The sequence below is a fragment of the Notamacropus eugenii genome, chromosome 1, assembly GCF_028372415.1.
Source record: "Notamacropus eugenii isolate mMacEug1 chromosome 1, mMacEug1.pri_v2, whole genome shotgun sequence".
In the NCBI taxonomy this organism is placed as follows: Eukaryota; Metazoa; Chordata; class Mammalia; order Diprotodontia; family Macropodidae; genus Notamacropus; species Notamacropus eugenii.
The window spans coordinates 630,771,802-630,795,968 of record NC_092872.1 but is presented as its reverse complement, the minus strand read 5'-3'; the positions used below and the strand labels follow the sequence as shown (position 1 = coordinate 630,795,968).

Genomic DNA, 24,167 nt, shown 5'->3' with positions numbered 1-24,167 from the left:
TCTGCCTAACTCACTTCTAGGAAACTAGCCAAACCTTACACCAGAGCTTGCCTAGGCGTAGCTATCACTAAATACCACTTTCAGCTAGGCTTCCTTTCAAAAGTTTAGGGCCTGGTCAAGGATCATAGATTTAAAGTTGAAAGGGATCTGAAAGATCACCTTGTCCAACCCCTGTGTCTTGTAGGGGAGAAAACTAGAGCGTAGGAACATTAAGTGACTTGTCCAAGGTAGAAAGTAGAAGAGCCAGAATTTGAACTTAGATCTTTTAACTCTGTATTCAGGACTCTTTCTATAGTTGAAATGATCCATGCATTTGACTAAAGGATAGAACAGAAATACCAGGGAAGCAGCATATAGAGGATAGTCCCTTTCCCATTGACATCTCTATGGTATAACGGAAAGAACACGAGGTTTGGAATCAGATTTGTGTTCTAATGTTGGTTCTGCTGCTTAATATCTATGTGACCTTGAGGAAGTTCCATATCTCTTCTGGTCCTCAGTTTCCTCCTCTGTAAGGTGGCAGTTGAACAAGATGACTTTAGAGCTTCATTTTAATTTCATATCTTATGATCCACACTGTTTCCTGTTTCTATGCTCAGCCAGGTACTCTCTGAAACTAAATACCTATCATATCAACTTAAAGTTAGAATGATTTTTTCATTTCCTTTTCCCACTCCATATATAAATTGATAATGTTTTAAAACTAAGCATCAATTCTTCTCCTAGGAATTCTTTTCAGTTATTTCTCCTTTCATCTTTGTTTCATCTAGGAGTAAAGGAAAAAACAAACACCCTGCCTCTCACTTTAAAACATACTTATTTTTATGGACAGGACTGTACCTTTTCCATTGGGCAAATTAAAAAGGTGTTTGGAAAGATACTTCATTGTTTTCTGCCTTAAGTTCAAATAGAACAGGAAATAGTTGTATTAACTTTCATCTTTGCTGACGCTTCCAGTTCTGTGAACTTGGGTAAGTCAGAATGTTTCTGGGCCTCGGTTTCCTCATCTGTAGAATGAGATGGTTGTGTTAGATGAGCTCTAAGGTCACTTCCAGTTTGGACTTTGCTTTATTCTAAGTGTTTTGTTAAATTAGCATGAGACAGCTCTTTCTTGGACCACATCCAAGGGGGCTTAATAATGAAAACTGACATCTACATAGTGTTTTATATTTTGACTGATTTGAACCTCATGATATTGTGAGGTATTAAAGGCATTATCATACCCATTTCTAAAATAAGGAAAGTGGGGCTCAGAGATTTGAAACTATTTCCCTGTAGTTACATAGTTAATTGTCAGAGGTGGGAATTAAGCCCAGGTCTTTCTCCACTCCAAGTTAAACATTCTATCCCCTAGAATGCTATGCTGCCTTTGTTACTGAAGTTCCAAAATGGCCTTATTATAAGGCAGTTTCACTCTAGTCACTTTGTATGGACCTTGGGGATTAAAAGTAGCATATTTGTTTACATGCGCCGCTGCTACTATTTAAAAAAAAAGAGAGAGATGGAATTGGCTCCATTTAATCTGGAGTAGGGGATTTGTGATTGCAATCTACAAATATTTTAAAAGCTGTCATGTAGAAAAAGAGATTTGTTTTGGTTGGCCCCAGACTGCAGATGTAGGACTAACAGGGGAGAATTATAGGGTGTACATGTGAGGAAGACATATTGGTTTGGTAAAAGGCTTTCAAACAATATAAGCTGTCCAAAAGAGGAATGGGGTATTTTGGGGATGTTATAGGTACTCCAATAATACAGATTATCAAGAGAAAGTTTAATGACCACTTGTTTAGAGATATTGTCCAAGTGGTTCTGTGCAGGTATGGTTTAGACTAGATGACCTTGGAGGCCCCTTCCAGTGCTGAGATTCTGTAACTGTGATTTCAAGGACAGGAATGTCAGCTCTCTAGTGTTTTGGGACTCCCTCTGTTCACTTGGTCAACATAGAGGCATTCACCTCTTACCAAATCCAAAAGGACTTCTCCTGAAGAAGCAGTATCTGGAAGTCTGGGTTCCTAGTGACATGAAGGGTTTCCATTTTTTTATGGCCACAGAAAGAAACAAAATCACCTTTCCTCATTCAGGCTCCCCAGTCCCAGCAGTGAAACCCCTAACTTGGCCAAGAAGCCCTTGCTGCGCAGTTGGGCACAGATGCATGTTGGTATCATCATTAGCACCTCTCTCACTGACAGCATGGTGAGATGATATAATAGGTCACCAGGGAGGTCAGGTGGAGTTTTTATACTCATTCCATTTCCTGTTCTTATTAAACAGGGAAGAGTAAAGATCAATAGTGATTCTAAACTAACAATAGCACTTGGTACTAAAAGTCTTCTCATAGAATTGGTGTCAGAGTTGAAAAGATTTTTAATACTAATCGGGTCAGAGTTGAAAAGATTTCTTAAATATTACTGCCTAGCAGGGAAAATAGCACACCTTGTTTCCTAGAACTTCCTTTATTAAATGCCCCATGAAAAAATGTTTTTTAAAAGGCAGTGCTGGTATTAAAAATAAACAAGTTTGCAGCTTTTATCAGGTTCTGGAATGGATTGGTGATACAGGCTGTTTTTAGAAGTGGTGGGGAGATTCAGTCATTTCCCCAGGATTGGCCTAAGCTACCTGGCTTCAGGCAGCTTTTGGCCCCTTCCTTCTGTGTTGGATACAGAGTAATATCTCTCAGACCTAGAGGTAACCCAGGAGGGGCCGCAGGTAGCTGACCAAATGGAAGGGCATTGATTCTAGTCTCATAAACAAAGGGTCTTGGTTCTAAGGGAAATGATCTTTAACCAGCAGGGCTCAATCTCCCAGGGGTGCATGACAACCAAATATTGATTAGGGAAGGCAGCACTTGTGCCTTTCGTGTAGGACAAGGAAGGGACAGTTGGTGAGGCCCAAAATCAAGCAGAGATCCAAGGCTTCCCCCACCTCTGCCTGATCTAAGAGAAAGAATGATGGGGCATTTTCCCCAGCCCCTTGTCAAATGTGGTCTCAGCCTTTAGAGTTTTAAGGGGACAAGAAATTCTGACCTTTTCGTATTAATAAAACCAAAATGATATTCTTTGGTTGCTGAGCCAGCAGATGCTTAGCTCTCAGTCCCACTTGTCTTCCCTGAATTCAGAAACCTTTTACTCTTCCACTCATTTCTGCCAACTCTTGCCAGGGTGTGCACTCTCCCCTCCCCCCCCTCCCCTTCTGTCTCTCTCTCTCCCTCTCTCTCTCTCTCTCTCTCTCTCTCTCTCTCTCTCTCTCTCACTCACACACACACACACACACACCAACACACATACACATACATGAGTTATGAAAAGAGGTGTTTTCCTTAGAGCTCAGGGTCTAGTAGCCAGGGAAGTACATGCTGAACAATGAGCCCTTATGAACAGAAAAGTGAAAATTAGCATTTGCTTAGGGTACAGAAAAGTGTGTTTAGGTCCTCAAGCAGAGGTGATGGGAACCCCAAATGAAGAAAGACAAAATGATTTGTTAGCTACAGCTACGTCAGCAGGAAACTAGGTTCCTGAGAGAAAGAGTAGATTATGAGCTGGGAAAGCTCCCACCCTCTCACATTTAGCTTGAAAGTGAGAGGCTGGGAGTCATTCCTGGTCTCCAGCCTTTGGCTCAGTATTGGCGGGCACCATTCTAACAAAGGCAACTTGCAGCTAGGCAGCATTGCCATCGTGGAAAGAACACTGGACTGGGAGTCAAAAGACCTGGGTTCTAGTCCTGGCTCTGCCACTAACTAGTATGTGACCCTGGATAAGTCACTTCCCCCTCAGTGTCCTCCTCTGTCAACTGAAAGGATGGTACTAGATGAATTCTAAGGTCTCTTCCAGCCGTACAAGTCTACATCTTACTCTATCCTTCTGTGGCTCTGTATTTTCAGAGACAGAGACAGGGGAGGGAAAGGGCAGGAAAGAAGGAGAAGCAAGTGGGAGCCCAAGGGTGGGAAAATCAGGATTCCACTTTCTCCTTCTTTTTGCTTTTTTTCAGAAAGGATGGGGTTCGGAATTTCTTTTTCTTCTTGGATGGGGACTTAGAGGGCGAGCCTTCTGGGGACATGGGACCACTGGTGACTGACTCAGTTTTTTCCTTGGAGGCATCCACATCTGTGTCAGTATTGGTAGTCATCTGACTCATTCCTTTGCTGAGAGCTTCTTCTACTGTTTGGTCTTCCTCCTTTCCATTGACCACTACCCCTTCTGGAATGGTCTTTTCCGATTCATCGGCAGCTTTATTTGTTTCAGTCTTCTTAGTACCTTTAAAAAATAGAAAGACACATGACCTATGAGATTTTACTCTATTTACTCCACTATGGTGACCAGGACACCTGCTAGGTGATAAGATACAAGTGCAACTTGGCATTAATCCCTGGTTTCCAAAGCACCCTACAGCCATGTGGGCAGCCTCACAACCTGGTGATTGCCTGGTCTCAGAGGTGAGGATACTGAGAAATGAGGAAGGGTATCCTCCAGGCCACAATTCCTCACAATTTTGGTAAAAAAGGGGTTGGGAAAGTGATGATAGACCTGGCCATTACTCTTCTGGAGCAGGAGAAAAGGCAAACTGGCTTGCAGGGTGCTTAGGATCAAAGGAGCCAAATCTCATTCATACTGTGGCCATGTAGCCTATCCAGGTGAGAGAGTCCCTGAGAGAGAAATTACTTTTAATTCTTGTCTACAAATTTATACATACCAGCCTAGAACAGCCAGTAAGGGCTAAGTAATACCTATGTCAGTACGTGGCAGGGGTCCATGCAGGTGATAGTTTGGATCCAAACCAGGACCAGCCCAATCTATGCCACTCTCTGCCTAGTTCAGGGCCTTTCCCACCAAGAAAAGAGGGAATGGACATAAGGGAAGCTATAGGAAAAGGGAGGGCACTGCCATGCGTGCTTGAAAAAAGCAGCTCAAGGAAGAGATGAAAGGATCAGAAGGGAAAATTCAATAGCAAGGGTTCCATTTGATAAATTTTAAAGTATGCAAATTAATTACATTTGTGTGAAAGTTTCTGCCTGAAACAACCCTCTAGGGGAAAAGCAAAACAACAGGAGAGTAGACAGTGGCAAGATTTCCTCAGATGAATTTTCCACTTATTCTGGTGAAAAGCATTAGAGAACACAGGTAAGGCTGTCTTTAAAACAACAGATGAACATTGATTAAGCACCACTGTGTGCAGAATGCACATCTAAACATAAAGTTTAGATAAAACATGATCTCTGACCTCGTGAAGGATGCATTGTGGTTGCAATACAGATCACGAAAGATAACTATAACAGACAATAAGCCATGATAAAAATACATTAGATAGGTGAAGGCAGAGGGATATGCTCCTTACAGAAAAGGTTAAGAAAAGCTTCCTGGAGGACATGCCATTTGAATTGAGTTTTATGGGATGGAACTGATCTCCTAGGATTGTCAACAGGTTGAGAGGGAAAGGAGGGTATGCCAGTCACAGGAAACAGCGTGAGTAAATGCATAGTGTAGGGAGAAAACATGGCACATTTGGAGAACAGAGGTGTTCAATTTAATTAATGCATAGAGGCTAGGAGGCAAGGAGAATGCAGAGAAATGCAGCAAGGATTAGGGGCAGACAAGGTGGGCAAATGCTCAAGGTACAAGACTCAAAAAGGGGACCTCAGATCATTTAGCAAATGTCCTTATTTTACAAATGAAGGAAATAAGATTCAGACAAGTCTTCCCTGCCCTCCACTCCATCTCCTCCCTCATTCCTCCCATGAAGAGATTTCTTTTCTGCTGTAGAAGAGTGCTTTTACACGTACCCTGATTCCCCACACCCCATCTTCAACAGCAGATTGCCCCCTTCTGTCTTCCTCTTTTTTCTCTAATTTTCAGTCTCTTCTTATCTACCACTTATCCCCTGCTGCTAAAAACATGCCCAAGTATTTAAAAAACCCTCTCTAGATCCTACCATGCCCCACAACTTTATTGTTTTACGTTTTTTCTCCTTTCATGGCTAACCTCCTTGAAAAAGCTGGTTCTGATCAGTGCTTACACTTCCTTCTTTTCCATTTACCCTCCATACACCCTGGAGGATAAGCATACTTAACATTTTTTGTGTCATGGACACCTTTGGCAGTCTGGGGAAGCCTATAGCATCCTCAGCATAATGTTTTTGAATTAATATTATAAAATACATAGGATTACAAAGAAAACCAATTATATTGAAATATAATTACCAAAATATTAAATAAAGAATCATGGACTCCAGGTTAAGAACCTCCTGTTCTACAGTCTGGTTTCTCACCTCATCATTTAAATGAAATTGCTCTCTTCAAAGTCACCAGAGATGTTATAATTGTCAAATATAATGGCTTCTTCTCCCTCTTTATTCTCAGCTTTTCTGTAGAATTTTTGCCACTGTTGGCAATTCCTCTTCCTAGGTACTTTCTTCTCTTTGGGTTTCCATGATTCAGGGCTCTCCTGGTTCTCTTCCCTAGCCTCTTGTGCTGGGTTTTTATGCCAGGTGTCTCCCAAGGCTCCATCCTGAGCCCTCTTCTCTGTATCCCTTTACCTGGTAATCTCATCTCCTTCTCATGGGTGCAGTCATCACCTCTATTCAAATGATTCCCAGATCTATTTCTAGTTTCTCCTCTTAAGCTCTAGTTCCACATCACTAATTGCCTATGTGACATTTCAAACTAGTTGTCCCATAGGCATCTCAAACTTAACATGTCCAAAACAGAATCCAAAGTCCAAAATGAAACTCATTATCTTTTCCCCAAGCACTTTCTTCTTCTGAACTTCCTATTTCTGGAATCTCCCTTCCATTCACCCACTTGTAATCTTGGTGTCATCCTCAACTACTGTCTGTCTCTTACTCTACATATCCATTCGGGTGATAATCTTGTAATTTCCTTCTATACAAAAGCTCTTAAATACACCTCTATGAACATAGCCATAACTCCAGTTCAGATCTTCATCATCTTTTGCCTGGACTGTTGCAACAACATGCTTCAGGTCTCTCCTCACTCTAATCTTTCCTCCACTTAACTGCTAAAGTGGTTTTCCTAAAGGGTAGGTCTACCTATGTCACCCCTTTACTCAGTAAACCCTACTGGCTCTCTGTTACCTCAAGGATCAAAATCCTAGTCCTTTATTAAAGCTCTTCACAGCCTGGCCCCTTCCTGTTTTTCCAGTTGTGTTATAATTTACTCCCTTCCACATATTCAATGAACCAGCCATGCTGGCTTACTTGATATTCCTTGCACATGACACTCCATCTCCTGTCTCTGTCTTGGAATCCCTGGCTTCTCTTAAGACTCAGCTCAAGCACCATCTCCTCCAGGAGGCCTTTCTTGGTTCCCTCAGTTGCTAATGATAGTCATGACAAGCTCCAGAATGGAAGGTTGTTTTCCATCTATCCTGTAATTATTTTAAGCATTCTGATTTATGTATGTTGTCTCCCCCATTAGAATGTGAGCATCTTTTTTCTTTTTCTTTGATTCCTCAGGATTTATCACAGTGCTTGGCACATGTCATCACTTAAGAAATGCTTGTTTATTGATTTAAGTTACCTTCCCAAAGTTATACAAGAAGTAAGTAGCAACTTGGGATTTAAACACAGGTCTTCTGACTGAATCTACGCTCTTTCCATTACAATTGCCTCCTTTATGAAGTTGGCATACATAGTTATTATTTGTGTCTCAGTTGGTTAATGTTAAAAAAAAATTCGTTGGTGGTCTACATTGTAAATGCTTTAAAAGAAGTATCACCTGACCATAAGTTGGAATTGTTTTATGTGATATGAACTGTGTTAAAAATTAAAAATTAAAAAAAAACAAAAAAAATTGCCTCATTTATAAAGATGAGGATGAATATCAGAGGACCATAAAAATGTGAGTTGAACTTTAAAGGGCATTTAGTCCAACCTAGAGATGGACAGAAATGCAGCCTCTATAACATCCAACATTGCTCATCTAGGCTCTGCTTAGCCATTTTCAATGGTGTGGGACTCTCTCAAGGCAGCCAATACCCCATTTAAAGATCCGCTATTCTTCCTTATCTTGAAGCAAGATCTTCCTTCCTGTCACTTTTGCCCACTGGTCTTCCTATGGCTTACCTCTGGACCCCTTTCTCTCCACTGTGAAATCAGTAAAACAATTATCCTCAATTCTTAATAACTTCAGTCAGAATCCCACAGAAACTAAAGGACAGCAAGTTTACCATTTCCTTGTTGACATTCATTGTGGCACAAGTTAACTTTTTTCCCCTATTGTAAAGCAGCCTGAAAATGACTTACGAATAAAAGCAGAAGTGCTGGACCATGCATGGACACTATGATGTTGCAGTCTAGAAAAATCCCCATTTCCCCCAGCTTACTTTTTCTCTATTCAATAAACTTTCTGTATCTAAGTCACACACCCTCCCTTCCGTCCCAATCCCCCATATCTGACCAGTCAATCAAATAAACATTTATTAAGCACTTCTCTGAAAATTATATTGAAACCATCTAAACAAGAAATATTCAATTTCTTAGCTGATTAGGGTCTCTCAACCTGTGACCTCATGGATAGGAAACCAATCAGACTTGCCTGAACAGGTTCCCACCTCTCTCTGCAAAACATAAGAACTGCCCTGGCCACCCCCCCCCCCCGCCCCCCCCGCCAGGGTGCCTGAGCTACCCTGAAGAATGAAGTGGAGATGAACTCAGGAGTTCCAGTTAGTGTGTGGTATCATATACACCAAGTACTGGAAATGGCCTCTGGCAAGATCATTGTCAGGTAATAAACATTTATTAAGCACCTCCTATGTGCCAGGCATTGTGCTAACCACTAGAGATGCAAAGAAAGGCAAAAGACAAATCCCTTCCCTCAAGAAGGTCAAAATCTGAAAGGGGAGACAACATGAAAACTATGTACCAAAATGGACATATCCTGTACAGGATACATTGGAGATACTCAACGGAGAAAGGCAGTAGCGTTAAGAGGGATCAGGATCTTGTAGAAGGTGGGTTTTTAGCTGGGCCTGGAAGGGATCCAGGGAAGGGAGGAGGTGGGGATGATCAGGGAGAACATTTCACTCCTGGGGACAGCCAGTGAAGATGCCCAGAGTGTGGAGACAGAGGAATAGCAAGACTGCCAGTGCCACTGAGTCACTAAGTGCATGTGGGGCATGGGGCAGTAAGGAGTAAGAAGACTGGAAAGATAGGAGACGGGCAAGTCTTGAAGGGCTTTTAATGTCAAACAGAGGATTTTACCTTAGATCTTAGAGGTTATAGGGAACCGCTGAAGTTTCTAGAGTAGGGGAGTGGCATGGTCAGATCTGCACTTTGGGAAGATTAGTTTGATAGCTGAATGGGGAAGGACTTGAGGCAGGTCCAAACACAGGTTATTGAGATAGTCTAGGTTTGAGGTGATAAAAGCCTGTACCAGGGTGATGGCAGTGTCAGGGAGAGATGGGAGTCAATATGAGAGGTGTTATGAAGGGGGAAATCCACAGGTCTTAGGAACAGAATAGATATGGGCGTGAGAGTGAGAAGTCAAGGATGACACCTAGGTTGTGAGCCTCAGTGACTGGGAAGATGGTAGTGTCCTCAACAGTAATAGGAAATTTTGAAGTGGGAGGGTTTGGGGCAAAAGATTAGTTCAGTTTTGTACTTGCTGAGTTAAAGGATGGGAATACTATTGTGGTATGAAGATCACTATGTCTGAAGCTCCCCACTGACATTCCTGGTTCAATCTTTTCCCTACTCTTTCCTATTCTGATTTGGAGGTGCCAGTTCAAGGGAGGGGGAGTGGATAGTTGTCCTTGTTTGGAGGTGTTAGCTATTGTCCAGACTTTGAGGGATAAATGTTACCCTAGTTTCTATCCACTCTTACCCCCCTGATTTCCCCTTCGTGTTCCTTTAGGTATCTTCAATTATGCCACAAAGTCTTCTTTTAAGCACTCCAAATAAAAAGGCCTGTTGTTTTCAGCAGTGACTGACCTGTGTGATACTTTACGGAACTCCTTTTAGGCCTATCAACTGACCCTAACAGCAAATAACTAGACTGGACAGCTATTGACCTCCAGTAGAAGAGATTAAGGAATGCATGTGTGGCTGTCATGAACCGACTTCACATCTAACAACAAATGGGTTTTATGTGTGTGACCTTTTTTATACAGGGGAGAAGCTATGGTTCTCTCCCCCTCCCCCCCATTTCAATATATACCCTCATCCTTTGGGATGGGAGGTTGACTTCAAGTCACCATACTGCCTATGGCTACTACAAGCGAGGCATAGTGAAAAGGTCACTGGACTAGGAATCAGAAGCTTGGATTCTAGACTTGCCTTGACCATAGACTTAAAATTATAGTATTTTAGATCTGGAAGAGATCCTCAACATCCCTTTTTATCAAGTTTCTTGAACTTAATTGAAATGAAACTAGCCTAGTTGGCTGCACAATGTTGGAATCCTTTTTACTGCATCCCCATTAGTGACAGGAAGCTTATTGTCTTATAGGTTACCTCATTCCATTTTAGAATAGCTTAAATTGTCAAAATGTTTCTTTATGTTGCATCTAAATCTACCTTTCTCTTACTTATATCCATTGGCCCTAGTTCTACCATCTAAAGATACATAGAATAACTACAACCTACTTCTAAATTTTTTTTTCTGATTTTTCAGATGATAGCTCTGCATATATTTGTAGAATGCTATCATATCTGCCCAAGTCGTCTTTTGTTATTTTTATTATTCCTACCGTGACATAGTATGAAATATCTTAATTTTTTTGGAAAAGTCTATTCCTTAAATCTTGTGTCTAGAATTCGGTATGATACTACAAGTATCCTCCCACTGGTGAAGAATATAGTGGAGCCTTAATTTACCTTCTGGATTCTGAACACCATATTTTCAAATCCTGGCTCTGCCATTTACTACATTTATGACCTTGGACAAGTCACTTAATACCTCTGAACTTTGGTTTCTCTATCAAATGGGGGTGGTGGTGGTGGAGTAAGTAAACTCTAAAATGTGTGCTCTGATGTGGACATGCTTTTGGAAAGTTAAAAGAACAACATAAGTAAAAGTAGTACACTTATCTTACTGTCCGCTATTAGACTATGAACAGATGGAGTCATATATAGTTCCCCCGAAGTGAAGGATCTTGTGTTTTCTAAGTTTTTTAAATTTCCTCTGGAATCTATGACAGTGTTCGGCACGAGAATGGATGATGAATGACTGGAGATTTCCAGAGGCTGGAGAGATAGAAATACTTCCATCCTAATCAATCACAAAACAGGCTGGCTGAGTCTCAGTTCCCAGCCTTTCTCTTTGTTCTAAATACTCTGTCTCTGAATTGCTAGTTGACCCACCTTCTCCATAAATCTTGCCCTCTACCTGAGGGGCTGGAATAAATGGTTTGTTCCAACTGGGGAATTGATATTCTCCAGGTTTCCCATATCCTTTCCACTTATCTAAATTCTCCCTTTCCCTTAAGGTCCAGCTCAAGTCCTTTCTCTTTCTTGAGGCCTTACGTGATCTCCCTATTCTGCAGTGATCATTCCTGTAGGATAGTGTCACTATAGGACAGTGACATTTGGAGTCAAAAGATATGCAGTTGAATCATGGCTTATCTATTAACTACTTATGTGACTTTCTCTTCATCTGTAAAAGGAAGGAGTTGGATTAAATTATCTCTAAGTACATTTTAGTTCTATCTTCTGTGATCTATAGCTTTTACTGTCTGTAATTCATTTGGCACTGAGCATGTACTACTTTTACTTTAATATACATGTGTACATATACATATAGATGCACATGTATATACAATATAATACATATATTGCAGTATGTAACATATAATACATATATAGCCTATACAGAAGGAGAGTGAGGGGGAAGAGGAAGAGAGGAAGAGAGAGAGAGAGAGAGAGAGAGAGAGAGAGAGAGAGAGAGAGAGAGAGAGAGAGAGAACGAACATACACTCTGAAGGCAGGGATTTTATTTTAGACTTTCCTGCATCCCTATTAACCAGTATAGTATCATAAAAATTGTAGAAGCTCAATAAATATTTGCTTGATGACAACTAGTGATGAGGATGAAGATAAAGAATGGGGACAGTTTATTGTAAGAGTCTGCCATTCTTCCCAGTGGAGACTGGAAGGGCAATAGAGGAGGACTATGCTGAGGACTCCTTTTTTTCTAACTAGTAATCAGTAGCTTCTACATCAGTAGTGCGAGTAAAGAGTGGAGGGAATTGGAGAACTCAGAAATAAAATAGACTTCCTTCCCCATCCTGGCCCTGTGTATGCAGAATCAGGCACCATTGCCTTCTTAACAATTCATCACAGGAACCTGGGACAAGACTCTCTGTATTAGTTTGTTTAAGAACCAGTTTCTCTTGGCCCTGAGTTTGCCTGTGTACCTGGTTTAGCTTCAAGTTTCAGAACTTCAAATGCAGGTAAACTGGTGTCCACCATTTTCCTTCTTCCCTCTGGGCTGCTAAAGGAGGTTATAGAAAAATGTACAGAAGTCTTGATAAACCACAAAGTAATGGCCCAGACCAAGGGAGCCTCTGCAGCAATGTAGTAGAGACAGGAGACAGGATGCCCAGGGTACAAAGTAGGAAAGGAGAAGATGGGGCTAAGTGAAACTTCTACCACTGTTTTATACTCTGTTCTCTTAGGAAGTAAGATATAGCCCATGGGAAACTGGAAACATCCCTTTGGAATAACAGGTAGCCTGGCATTGTCTATGTCTTCAGATGCACTGAGGACCAGCCCCCTTCATTTTGTTCACTCGAAGCACCATATCTACCAAGCCCAGTAAACCAAAGTAAGAGGGTTTAGCTACAGAACACATAGCAATTCCTGATGGTCAGGACAAGGGATAATATCTTTAGGGCTCAATGCAGCTAAGGTACATTGCCAGGTGAGAAATTTTTACTGAATGTATTTGTAGTTCAAACTTTGGGCTCAATAGGTCTTCTTTCCTTTCTACATCTGTTTTCATTGTGCAGCACATATTTTCTCTAATGGCACAGTTCAGCTCATGGAGAATGGTCTTCTCTCATTCTTGGTTCCAGGGGGCTGGAGGAGAGCAGCAGGAAGACAGTGTGTGTTTTCCTCCCTGGCAAGGGACATGACACAAATGCTCAAGTTTGCTGGAGGATAGGGGTGTATAGACATGGAGAAAACCCAAGGTGGAAGAATCCTTGTAGGAAATGATAGGGAAGCAAGGGGATAGACATAAGACATGAGGAAGATAAACAAAGGACAGGAGCTCATACCAAGACATAACCTAAAACATTTAGGAATCCCTGAGACACCTGATGGTGAGGGGGCCAGAAGGAGAGATCCAAATATGAACAAAAGCCTGACCTTAGCTACATCAAGCTTAGAAGACATTTCCATCTCCCCTATTGTTGCCTCCTTGACCACCAGGACTTGCTATATATCCCGCAGCTGAATCTTTTCCTTGTACATTTGTTATCTCTCCTTAGTGGAAGGTAAGTGCCATGGGACTAAGGGCCATCTCACTTTTCCATTAATATCCCCAGGACTTATCGCAATGCTTGGCATACAGGAAGGGATGAAGACTGAATCTGTGATTTCATTTGTTAAATGGAACTCTCAGGGGAGGTAACACCCTCTGCCAGTGTAGGTGGACACCTTACATGCAATTTATTGTCATAGAGGGACCTAGATCACTGAGAGGTTAAGTGAATTGCTCAGGGTCACACAGTTAGTATCTAGCAAAGGCGGGACTTGAACTTGTGTCATCTTGACTTTAAGGCCACTTCTCTTTCCAGTATACTATACTACCTTTAGTGCTACACATATAAGAACTTTTATTTTCCTTTTTTCATTTGATCATTGATCCTACACTCTTGGGAGCCGTACAAGCTATTAAGAGGGCTTGCAGAGGACAGTAGCCCTATTTCTGATGACTTTAGGCCCTCTGCCCACCACAGTTTCATGATAAAGAATAGTTTTGCCACAGATGGGCACAGAATTCTATGCTTTCCAACTCCGTCTTGGTCCACTACAGTGTTTTGGTGAAGATGCTGAAGGCACAATGTTATCAAAGGCCCTGTTACATACACTCCCTCCTGAGGAGATTGGGAAAGGAGAAGGCTTGGGAAATCAGTTCCAGATCAGTCATTATAGGGAGTTAGTGCTTTGAAGACCAATATACATCTATAAGAAATAATGCCATCCCTTCTTCTTCCCCTGCTGTGTCCTGATCCAAAGAGCACAAACTAAACTTCCTTTCTGAACCTCTTCCCCTCACCCTTTGGTCTCCTCAGTGATTTACAAATACTTTCTTGAATTTAATTGAGAGTCAGGTCAGGTTAGTCCTAAACCTTATGTAGTTGCTATAACAGTTCCAAGGATTCCTTGGCTTTGACTCAACATCTCATGGTAGGTGTTAGGCTTCCTAAAATTGACCCAGGGTTACAGGGTATGGGTTATAGGATATCCAGAAGGCAACATTCTCCAAGGTAGTGGGGAGGGGAGTCCTTTTGCTTTCACTGAGTTCAGTAGCTATGGTTCCTGTTAGTTGCCAAAAAAGTCCTCCCTCCCCGGCACAAGGGTAGGTACAGTTAGTAAACAGCCTCTCTATACTTACTACATAGACAAGTATTCAGAATCAGAGGTAACTCCTTTGATGAAAGCACAGATGGGAAGAGAAAGGAAGAGGTTGTGGAGACAAATTGGACAACACCACAATGAGACACAAGGAGAACAACAACAGTTCTAAACATCGACTTTCTTGTCTCTGGCTCAGAAAGACTTTTTCTGCCTGCTTTCTTCTGGCACTCTTAGACATGCAGATGCAGGCAAGCTGCTGATATAAGGAACAAAGGAGTCCAGGGCAAAAGTGACTTTTTTGAGTTAAAAAACAGCCAGTTTATGGTAGGCACTTATCAAATGTTATTAAAATGTGGAAAGAGTGCTGAACATGGAGTCAGGGAACCAGGGCTCGAGTTCAGCTCTGCTACATGCTCTCTATGTGCATTTTAGGAAGTTACTCTTTCACTCTGGGCATCAGTTTCCTTACATGTAAAATGGTAATTTCTGAGGTCTTGCCTAGCTTTATAGGTTGTGATTCTGTGGGCTTTATTCTTAAGAGGTAGGAACCTTATAGCACTGCTGGAGATACTTTCCCTAGGGGAATGTGAAGTGCTCATATTTTGAAAGGAGTTCGGTAAAGATTAAACCACATTGGTGATGAGTTCTTGGCATAGAGATGGACACCAGTGTACATATTGTTGCCTATAATATAAATGTAACAAGTATAATATAGTATTATATAGTATTTTTTAATTATATTATTTATCAAGGACCTGTATAATGGGAAGAGTACTGGCTCTGGAGTCCAAAGGCCTGGGCTGAAATCCTACCCCTGATGTTTAAACATCTATGATTCTGGGGGAAGCTATTTGACTCTCTTAGGCATTAGTTTCCTCATCTATAAAACGAGGAGGTTGAAATACATTTCTTCTGAGGTCCCTTTCTGCATTGTCTATGACCTTATGATTTTATTGTTGTGAAAACTACCTCCCCCAGAAGCTGATCACAACCCATCTCTCCTATTCATTGCCTTCGATGCTCCAAGAAGTTTATGGAAGCTCATCCTGGTTATATAGGTCCTGAGTGTTACTGCAAGTCTAGCATCTCTCCATTGCACCACACTGTATGAAATCAGTGATTTTATACAATAACTTATAAAATCATAACTAGCATTTATACAGTGCTTTAAGGTTTACAAAGTGCTTTAATGAATCTGATCTCATCTGATCCTCACAATGATCCTGGGGAGGGAAGTGCTATTGTTGTCTCCATTTTACAAATGAGGAAACTGAGGTAGGCAAAGGTAAAGTGCTTTGCCTGGGATCCCATAGCTAGTAAGTATCCGAGGCCAAGTTTGAACTTAGATCTTCCTGATTACAGGTCCAATACTCTATCCCCAGGCACCACCTAAATGTATGTATTAACATGCTATGTGATTGCCAGTAAAATAGCACTATTATACTACCTATTGTAACAACAAAGCCATAGCTTAAAGCTGTACTAAGGCTTTTGGTACACCCTGTGTATATAAGCACACAAACACAATAATATATGTACATATACATACATATGAATGTGAGCATATATGTGTATGTGTACATATGTACATATATACACATACGTTTTTCACAGGACTTTTAAATTTGTTATGACATTTAACAACCTTTTATGGCATGAAGCAACTGAGGTACAGAGAGCTTTGATGACTTGCCTAAAGTCGTATAGCTAATTAAATGTCAGAACCAGAGCCAGAATTCCAGTGCCCTGCATTTTATTTCTAGGTTGATTTCTTCCATGACTCTTTAACATGGATGAAAATAACCTTGTGTTGACTTAGTTAATATTTGAAACTGAGTTACTGAGTTGTTTGCTGGTCAAACATTCATTTGCTCATTACTCTGGAAGGAATTAAAATGGAAGAGGGAAACTTAATTTAGATTTTGGGAAGAAGCTCATCATTGATCAGACATTTAAACTCATTTTCTACATTGTTTGTAGACTCTTCCCTAGATATCAGGTTAAGAACAATATCACATTTATGTTGTACTGAAAGGCTTCCAAATGGCTTGCTTCACAAAATCCTTTCCAGACAGATAGTAGAAGTATTATTACCTCCACTTTTACAAAAGGAAAATGGGATTCAGAGAGAGGTTAAGAGATCTGCCCACAGGCACACAACTAGGATGTGTTGGAGCTAGAAATGAGATGTGGGTCTTTGGACTCCAAAACCAGCTCTTTCTACTACATCTTGCTCTTTATTTGAAATGTTTTAGTCCTGTGTGGACAGCCAGAGCTTAGATATTCTCATCTGTAAGAATTCATTCCAAAATGCAGTGATATGTTACTTACAGTAAGAAACCTTTCTTGACTATAATTTTTTTCTTTTTTACAAAATGCATTCTAATTCTATCATGATAGTTTGCAAACAATACAAATATAGACCTGGCAGCCTGTATTTCAGTTCATTGTGGAAAGAGAAGAGGAGGCAGGATATCACTTTTATGTGTTCCTTATCCATTCATATACACATCTGTGCTATCTTCCATGCAGCAACTCTTTTTTTGTCAATTGAATGCACTTCCCTCTCGCCCCCCTCCCCTTTGAGCTTAACTTACCCTCTGAAGACTTAGATGGGGAAAGGGCAGGACTCTTTGTTTCTGTTTTGGATGGACTCTTCACTGGAGAAGCAGGAGCAGACTTCAAAGGAGAGCTAGGCTCCTCTGCTGTTGTTTCTTTCTCACCTGTGAACAGAGAAAACCACCTGTGAATGATGGTCAGAGGCTGGCAAAAATCAGGCATCTAGAGATGGTACAGAAAATAGCTCCTTTCTGTCCAGTCACCTCTTTGTTCCAGGCTCAACCAGGAGTGAGCTTTTTCTGTTAGGTCTGGAGAGGCAATTAGAAGGATCCTTAGCTGAATTCTGTCAACTGAATCACTTGTAGCCTAGCCAATTGAGTTCCACTGGTAAAATCTGTTGCTGTTGATGTTCAGTAAACATTTGTCCAATATCCACTGTATTCCCGGCACAATTGCTGAATGAGAGAAGAACTTAAGGATTGCCATAGCGGGTCAGACTAGAAGCAATATGGTATAATGGAACGAGCACTGGATCTGTATTCAGAGGCTCTGGGTTCAAAACTGAATTCTGCTTCTTAGAACCATAGGATTGTGAGTTGGAAGGCCTTAGAGATTATCTTCTCCAGGGCTCAGTCAACTATATACCTCCCTTCACTTATTTTTGTACAGCACATGAGCTAAAAACATTTTTAAATACAATAGAATTTTATTTAAAATGTAAAAAACATTCTTATCTTGGAGGTAGTTTGCTGATCTCTTATCTGCTCCAATTCATTTTATAGAAGAAGAAATAGAGGTCCAGAGATGTAAAGTGGTTTTCCCAAAACCACAAGAGTAATGATATCACAGCCAACCTGAACACCAACTCCAGTGTTCTTTCTACTACAGCATGTTACTTACTATGTGTGTCACTTTGGGAAAGTAATTTTCCTTTTCTAGGCCTTGTGTTCCTCCTCTGTCAAACAGCTGGTTTGACAAGGTGTGAGTTCTAAATCCTATAATCTAATTCAGTCTTCTTTCTCTGAAGTGACCTACCTTCATGGGTGAACATAGTTGTCCTTTATGACATTAATGTCAAAAGGTTATAGAATGATAGAATTTCAGTGTTGAAAGGGACCTCAGCAGGTCTTTTTTTCCAAACCATACCCCTAAAAGAATACCTCCTATAACACAAATGACAAATGACCATCTGACTTGCTTGAAGACCTCCAATGAGGTGGAACTCACTTCCTTTCTCCTATAGCAGTCTCTTTTACTAACCGATAGCTCTAATTATTAGATTTTCCTTGGGTTGAGCCTAAATTTGTCTTTCTAATATTAGTACCATTTGTTCCTTGTGTGGCCAAATAGAGCAAGTCTAATCTGTTTACCCCCTCCCACCCCTCACAAACCCAAATGTTATTAACTTCCTGTAATAAACAGGGTGGATCCAGCATTCGTATGTAACCTAAGTCCCAAAATCCATTGGCATGGGACTCTTTTATCATTGTTGATCAATGCCCCATCCTTGTGTGAGAGATGGAGGTGGAACTGTCAAGAGCAGAAGTGAGGAGAACTGGTTGTTTTCTTTGTTTCTGCAATCTGTCCTGTCAATTTAGGCTCATGGCTTCTAGCTTCAAGAGAAAAGATTTTGCCAACCCCACTTCAGGTGCTGAAAAAATGAATGGGAAAAAGCCAACTCAGAGGAGATGGTAGTCTCCATCTTGTTGCTATCCCCAGCTTGCTATTCTAGAGACTTTGGAAAATTTCTTCTTGGGTGAGATCAGAGACTCTCTCTTGATTGAGCTGAGTCACCTCACTCCAAATGAGACAGCTCCCTCATTCTGTATTGTCTGGCATGTATTCTCCTATGTATACTTTCTCTGATTTCTGTTTTGCTACCAACTTGGATAAATGGGTTTCTTCACTATGTGCTATGTATGTTCATTGTGGAACCGGTATTTGGTGGAAAGGAAGTCAAGCTTTGGATATAAAGCTTAGGACTTCCTTTCTCCATTAATGTACAATGATCAGAAATTTAGCTTGAACCTCAAAACTATATCCCTTAGACTAATAATATTTAAGGGAGTAAGTAGATAAAATGGGAGACATCTCTCTGAGGAGAGCAGAGTGATTTCTGGTCCCAACCAAGCAGAGCTTCCTTTCTTGACAGGAACTAAAGTCTCCCTTGGAGAAGGGTGAGGAGATAAAAGGCTAGAAAAGTATATTCTGCCTCCCTTTGAGCCATACCACAAACCCTTCCTCCCTCCATGCTAAATGTGAGAGACAGCTGCTACTACATATAAATTTGTAAAAAAAAAGCAAAAAAAAAAACCTTTAATGTATCTGTTTGTATTTCCCACCTTTCTCACCACTCCATAGATATTCTCTGCCAAGTGCCCAGAACCTCATGCGGGTTAAGACAGCAAGTCTTTTACGAGAATCTCCTGCATGCCCAGCACTAAGCAAGGAGAAGAGTTTTTTTCCCATCTAGGGAGGATCATGACAGAAGATAGGCCCATGAAACAGCTAGAGAACAACATAAGACACCCTAGAGCTAAGGACTATGACAGGTTTACTCAATACATAACTGTATTCACTTGCTCACCCCTGTGCCCCTCATGCTTGGGGTGCCTGCCTCTTTCACCTGCACCTCCCTACTGAAAGCTTTCTGGTTCTCTGCAAGAATTAGTGCTCTCTTATAACCAGGCCTAAGGCCTGGAACCAAGGAGGTGCTTAATAAAAAACCTGATGAATTGAATAGACTACAAATGCTAGAATGGAGAAGACAGTGTAGTATGGCTTAGAGGACTTGTAGAAGGCTTCATGAAGGAAGGTAGACTTAGAAAATCTAGAATCACAGAAATGGGAATGAACTTCAGAAACCATCTTGTTTAGCCTTTAGCTAAGCAGGAATTCTGTCCACAATATTAAATGACCTCTAAGCTCATCTAATTTATATATATATATATACACACACACACGTATATATACACATATGTATGTATGTATGTATATGTACATATATATATGGAGGGGTCTTCTAACTATAAATTATATGGAAAGTAATCATTGTTTTCCACTTGGAGACCTCCAGTGAAAGGGAATTCACTACTGCCTCTTGGAATAACCGATTCCTCTTTTAGACAACTTTAATTGTTTGAAGCCTTTCCTTATACTTGTCTCTCTGGTTCTTTTACCTGTTCATTTTAGTTCTACCCTCTGGAGGCAAAAAGAATAAGCTCATCCCTTTTATGAATAACAGCCTTTCAGATGTGAGATTTGAAATGTAACTTGGAGGACGTTTGGGACATGATGGAGGAACAGCATATTCAAGGTCACAAAATAGATATCTGAGCATGCACGTTTGGGAGATGGAATGGATTCTAGCTCGACAGAAAAGCTTTGTTGAGAAGTAGTGGGACGTTAGGTTGGAATGATAAAAACTTTTACAGTATGTATGCAGCACTTTAAGGTTTGTGAAGTGCTTTACAAATATCATCTCATTTTATCCTTGCAACAACCCTGGTAGATAGGTGCTATTATTATCTACACTTTATGGATGAGGAAATTGGGGCAGGCAGAGGTTAAGCAACTTGTCCAGCTAAACGTCTGAGGCCATATTTGAATTCAGGTCTTCCTGACTCCAGGTCCAACGTTCTATCTTCTGCATCACCTAGTTGTCACGCTAAGGTGTTTGGCCTTAAAATGAGTGACAACACTGAACCATTTTAGGTTTAATGAAAGATGTGTTTTAAGAAAATTTATCTGGAATGATTGAGATGGAGGGAAGGGGGGAAATGGAGGCAGTGGGAGTGGTTAGGAAGCTAAAATCAGGATAATGAAATCTCACTGTTGGAAAGGACCTTCAGAGGTTATGTGGTTCAACCTCAATCAAAAATATGAATTCCTACTACAACTTCCCTATCAAGTGGTCATTACCTTTCTGTTTGAACAGTTCTTGGGTATTTGCTAAATAAGGCAGAATAATTCTCTTTTGGGTTGAATTAATGATTGTGTCTAATTACTGAGAAATTCTTACCTTTAAAGAGCTGAAGATTACCTCCCTGTTAACTCCCCTTCATTGATTCTGGTTTTGCTCTCTGGAGCCAAGCAAGTAAATCTTTACCATGATAGACTTTCAAGTATTTGAATATTCCCTCTAAGTCTTATTTTCCATAGGCTAAACATCTCTGTTTTTTAAACTGTTATTTGCATGGTGTGGTTTTGCATTCCCTCACTATCCTGGTTATTTTCCAGCTTTTCAATGTTCCTTTTATAATAGTGCTCAGGAGTAAACCCAGCACCAGAGTTGGGATCTGATTAGAGCAGAATACAATGCAATTACCACTCTTCATTATGGATGCTACTTCTCTTAGTGCAACCTAAGACCACGTTATTATTTTGTCTACTATGTCACACTGCTAACTCATTGAGAGGGAAATTTACTAAAACCCCAGGGTCCCCCCCCGCCATGGGAACTATTATCCAGCTCCTGCAATATAGAATCCATTTTTTGAATCTAAGTATAGGATTTTACATTTAGTATCATTAAATTATATCTTCTTATATTTAGCTCACTGCTCAGGTCTTTTTGAGGCTCAATTCTATCATCCAAAATATTAGCTATCTCTTTACCTTCCATATTCTTGTCATCTGCAGATTTTCTAATAGTAAGGAAAAATTAAATAGAGTCCAGGAGGAAGGAGAGTGTATTTCAATGTCAGAAGGATTCCTCTTGGACCTAATTCAAAGGACTCTCATTATTGAACTATATATCATCAAGTCCTGGTTATGAAAACTAGTTCCTCCAGGCTTTAAGGCAAGTGCAGGAAGAGAACTCAGAATATTCAAGGGGGGTGGGCAGGAGTCTTAGAAATCTATACATGAACTTAATAGGATTGCAGAGATCATCTAATCCAAAGTCCTCATATCCTCGATGAAAAGAGTCACTGAAGGGGTAAATATTCACACAGATAGCACATAGCAAAGCCAGGACTAGGGCTCACATATCTTGTCTTCTCATCAGGTTGGCTTTTCTCTCTCCACCATACCATACTGCAGTAAAGAATGTCATGTTCATTTTATACTGACCTTGTGTGCTTTCCTTCAATCAAAGCTCTTCTTTACCTCAGAACAGAATAAAGTGATGAAAGAGGCAGAAAGAGAGGACACAGTACCCTCCTGGCAGCTCAGCAGATCTTGGCAACATTTATATAACTGAGCAGAAGGTAATATGTGAACAGCACAGAAATAGCCACCTTTTGATGGAATAGTCTCACTTTAAAAAACAATGCCAGATATCTGAATGAAGTAGCTATGCAGACAAGGAAGCCCTTTTCTCTGAGTTGAGAGGGAATATATAAATAAATATATGAATGATAAAATAAATATAATTAAAAGGATATATAGACAGAAGATGTACTGAAAATGGAAGTAGATGAGTGAAATCATGCTAGATGGCCTGGATCAGAGATGAGGCCGTCCATAAGAAGTAAGGGTGGATATTAGGGAAAATTGGGATGGGGCTTAAAGGAATTTTTTTACTTGGGGAAAAAACTGACTGTGTGTCTTAGGACTGAGAGTGTAGGAGGAAGCTGGATCATAGGGTATGGTCATGGTGGGAAAAGGGGCAGTCCAGATCTTGCCCTTATGAAGGGTTGCAGGGGGAGACACAGAGCCTGGTGAGGGATTCTAAGATGAAATAAGGGAACAGCTGTTATTAGAGAGAGGAAATAATCCCTCCAAGTCAAAAAGCAATGTCTCCCATACCCAGAAGGAAGTGGGGCTCACTAGATCTCAGCACCATGCTGTAGAATAAAACTCTATCTATCCCATGCTAGTTACCACTCTGACATAGTTAGTCACCACACCATGGGAGGGGCTGTTCAGTTTGTATTTGCTATTGTGCTTGTATGAACTGTGAAGGTGACAGAGACACCACAACAATAAATGGCCACCTTTCAGGTCCCTGTCACCCTTAGAAATCAGGACCATTCTTGATCCTGCCTGCCCTGGGATCTATTAATGTTAAAGGAAAACTCTGCTTTACTCATTCTTTTGAATATGAACATTTGTCCAACAAAATAAGGGGGGTTAGGGACTGATAAAGTTTTCTTCATCACTATTTACATCACAGTTCTGGAAGTCAAAACCAGATGGAGTGCAGAATGTCACGTGCAGTCAGAGTGGTACTCCTGAACAGACTGGGCATCATGGCCAGCCTCCCAGGTAGCTTCCAAGAGGCAGCAGGCTGGCTCCCTCTCTGCCCCAGACCCCCATTCTGCTGTTTCCTGTAAAGACTGCTCAAAGCACAGCTTACCAAACCTCAATAACAATAATCACACCACATTAATAACTCTTACCTATTGTCGTGTTTTAACAATTTGTAAGTGTTTGACCACCTTTCTAATTCTGGTGTTCACAAATACCATTTTACAAAGAATTCTTCCTATAGTCTGCTGCCTTCAGAAAGTCCCTCACCCTCTTTCCTTGGGTTTTCAATGATGCTGCCATACGCTACCCCCGTCTCTGTGGTTTGGTTCACACTCATTCTAGGATTTAGAGGTAAAAGAGACCTTGGGGATCATCTAGTGGAGCCCCTGCTTTTACTTATGAGGAAACAGACTCAGGCCACACCAGCGCTAAGTGCTTCTTATTCCTACCACTCATCTTAGCATTTAGCACACCACCTCTCCTATCACTATTCATTTCATATGCGCGTTTTATCTATGTAATGAAATTGTAAACTTTGTGAGAACAGGAGCTGTGTCTTGCGTGCATTTAAAATCTTTACCTGCTAGCCTAGCCCTGCACAAACAGTGCCATACTTCAAGGGCTTGCAGTTTCATCTGGGGAGGACAGTCCTGATTCCAAAGCAATCTCAGCACTTCCTCTTCCCCCTACCCTCTCAACATGTGCACTTACGCACACGTTTCCACAAGCAGTCTTACTAAGTAGGGCTTTGGATGACAGATGACAGATCTTTTGACAGAGCTATTACCAGAGCTACACCTAAAACCTTTCCATTTTGGTAGTACCTTCTGGAAATTACACTCCAATGGTACTTCCGCCAAAAGCCTAGAGTTTGTTGCATG

The 24,167-nt window shown here is 40.9% G+C and overlaps 1 protein-coding gene across 4 annotated transcripts in view; it reads right to left on the bottom strand.

Annotated features, from left to right (window-relative positions):
* Positions 1-3,231: 3,231 nt before the first annotated feature.
* Positions 3,232-24,167, bottom strand: part of ADD2 (adducin 2) — a 206,279-nt gene continuing 185,343 nt past the window's right edge. For 3 of the 4 annotated variants that reach the window (XM_072635254.1, XM_072635253.1, XM_072635255.1), the window contains 2 exons: positions 17,130-17,255; positions 3,232-4,250 (listed from right to left, as the gene is read on the bottom strand). In XM_072635254.1, coding sequence (XP_072491355.1) covers positions 3,946-4,250; positions 17,130-17,255 — 431 coding nt within the window. In that variant the 3' untranslated portion in view covers positions 3,232-3,945. Of the gene's footprint in view, positions 4,251-12,910; positions 13,067-17,129; positions 17,256-24,167 lie in introns of those variants that run through there. The other variant, XM_072635256.1, reaches the window with a different exon arrangement.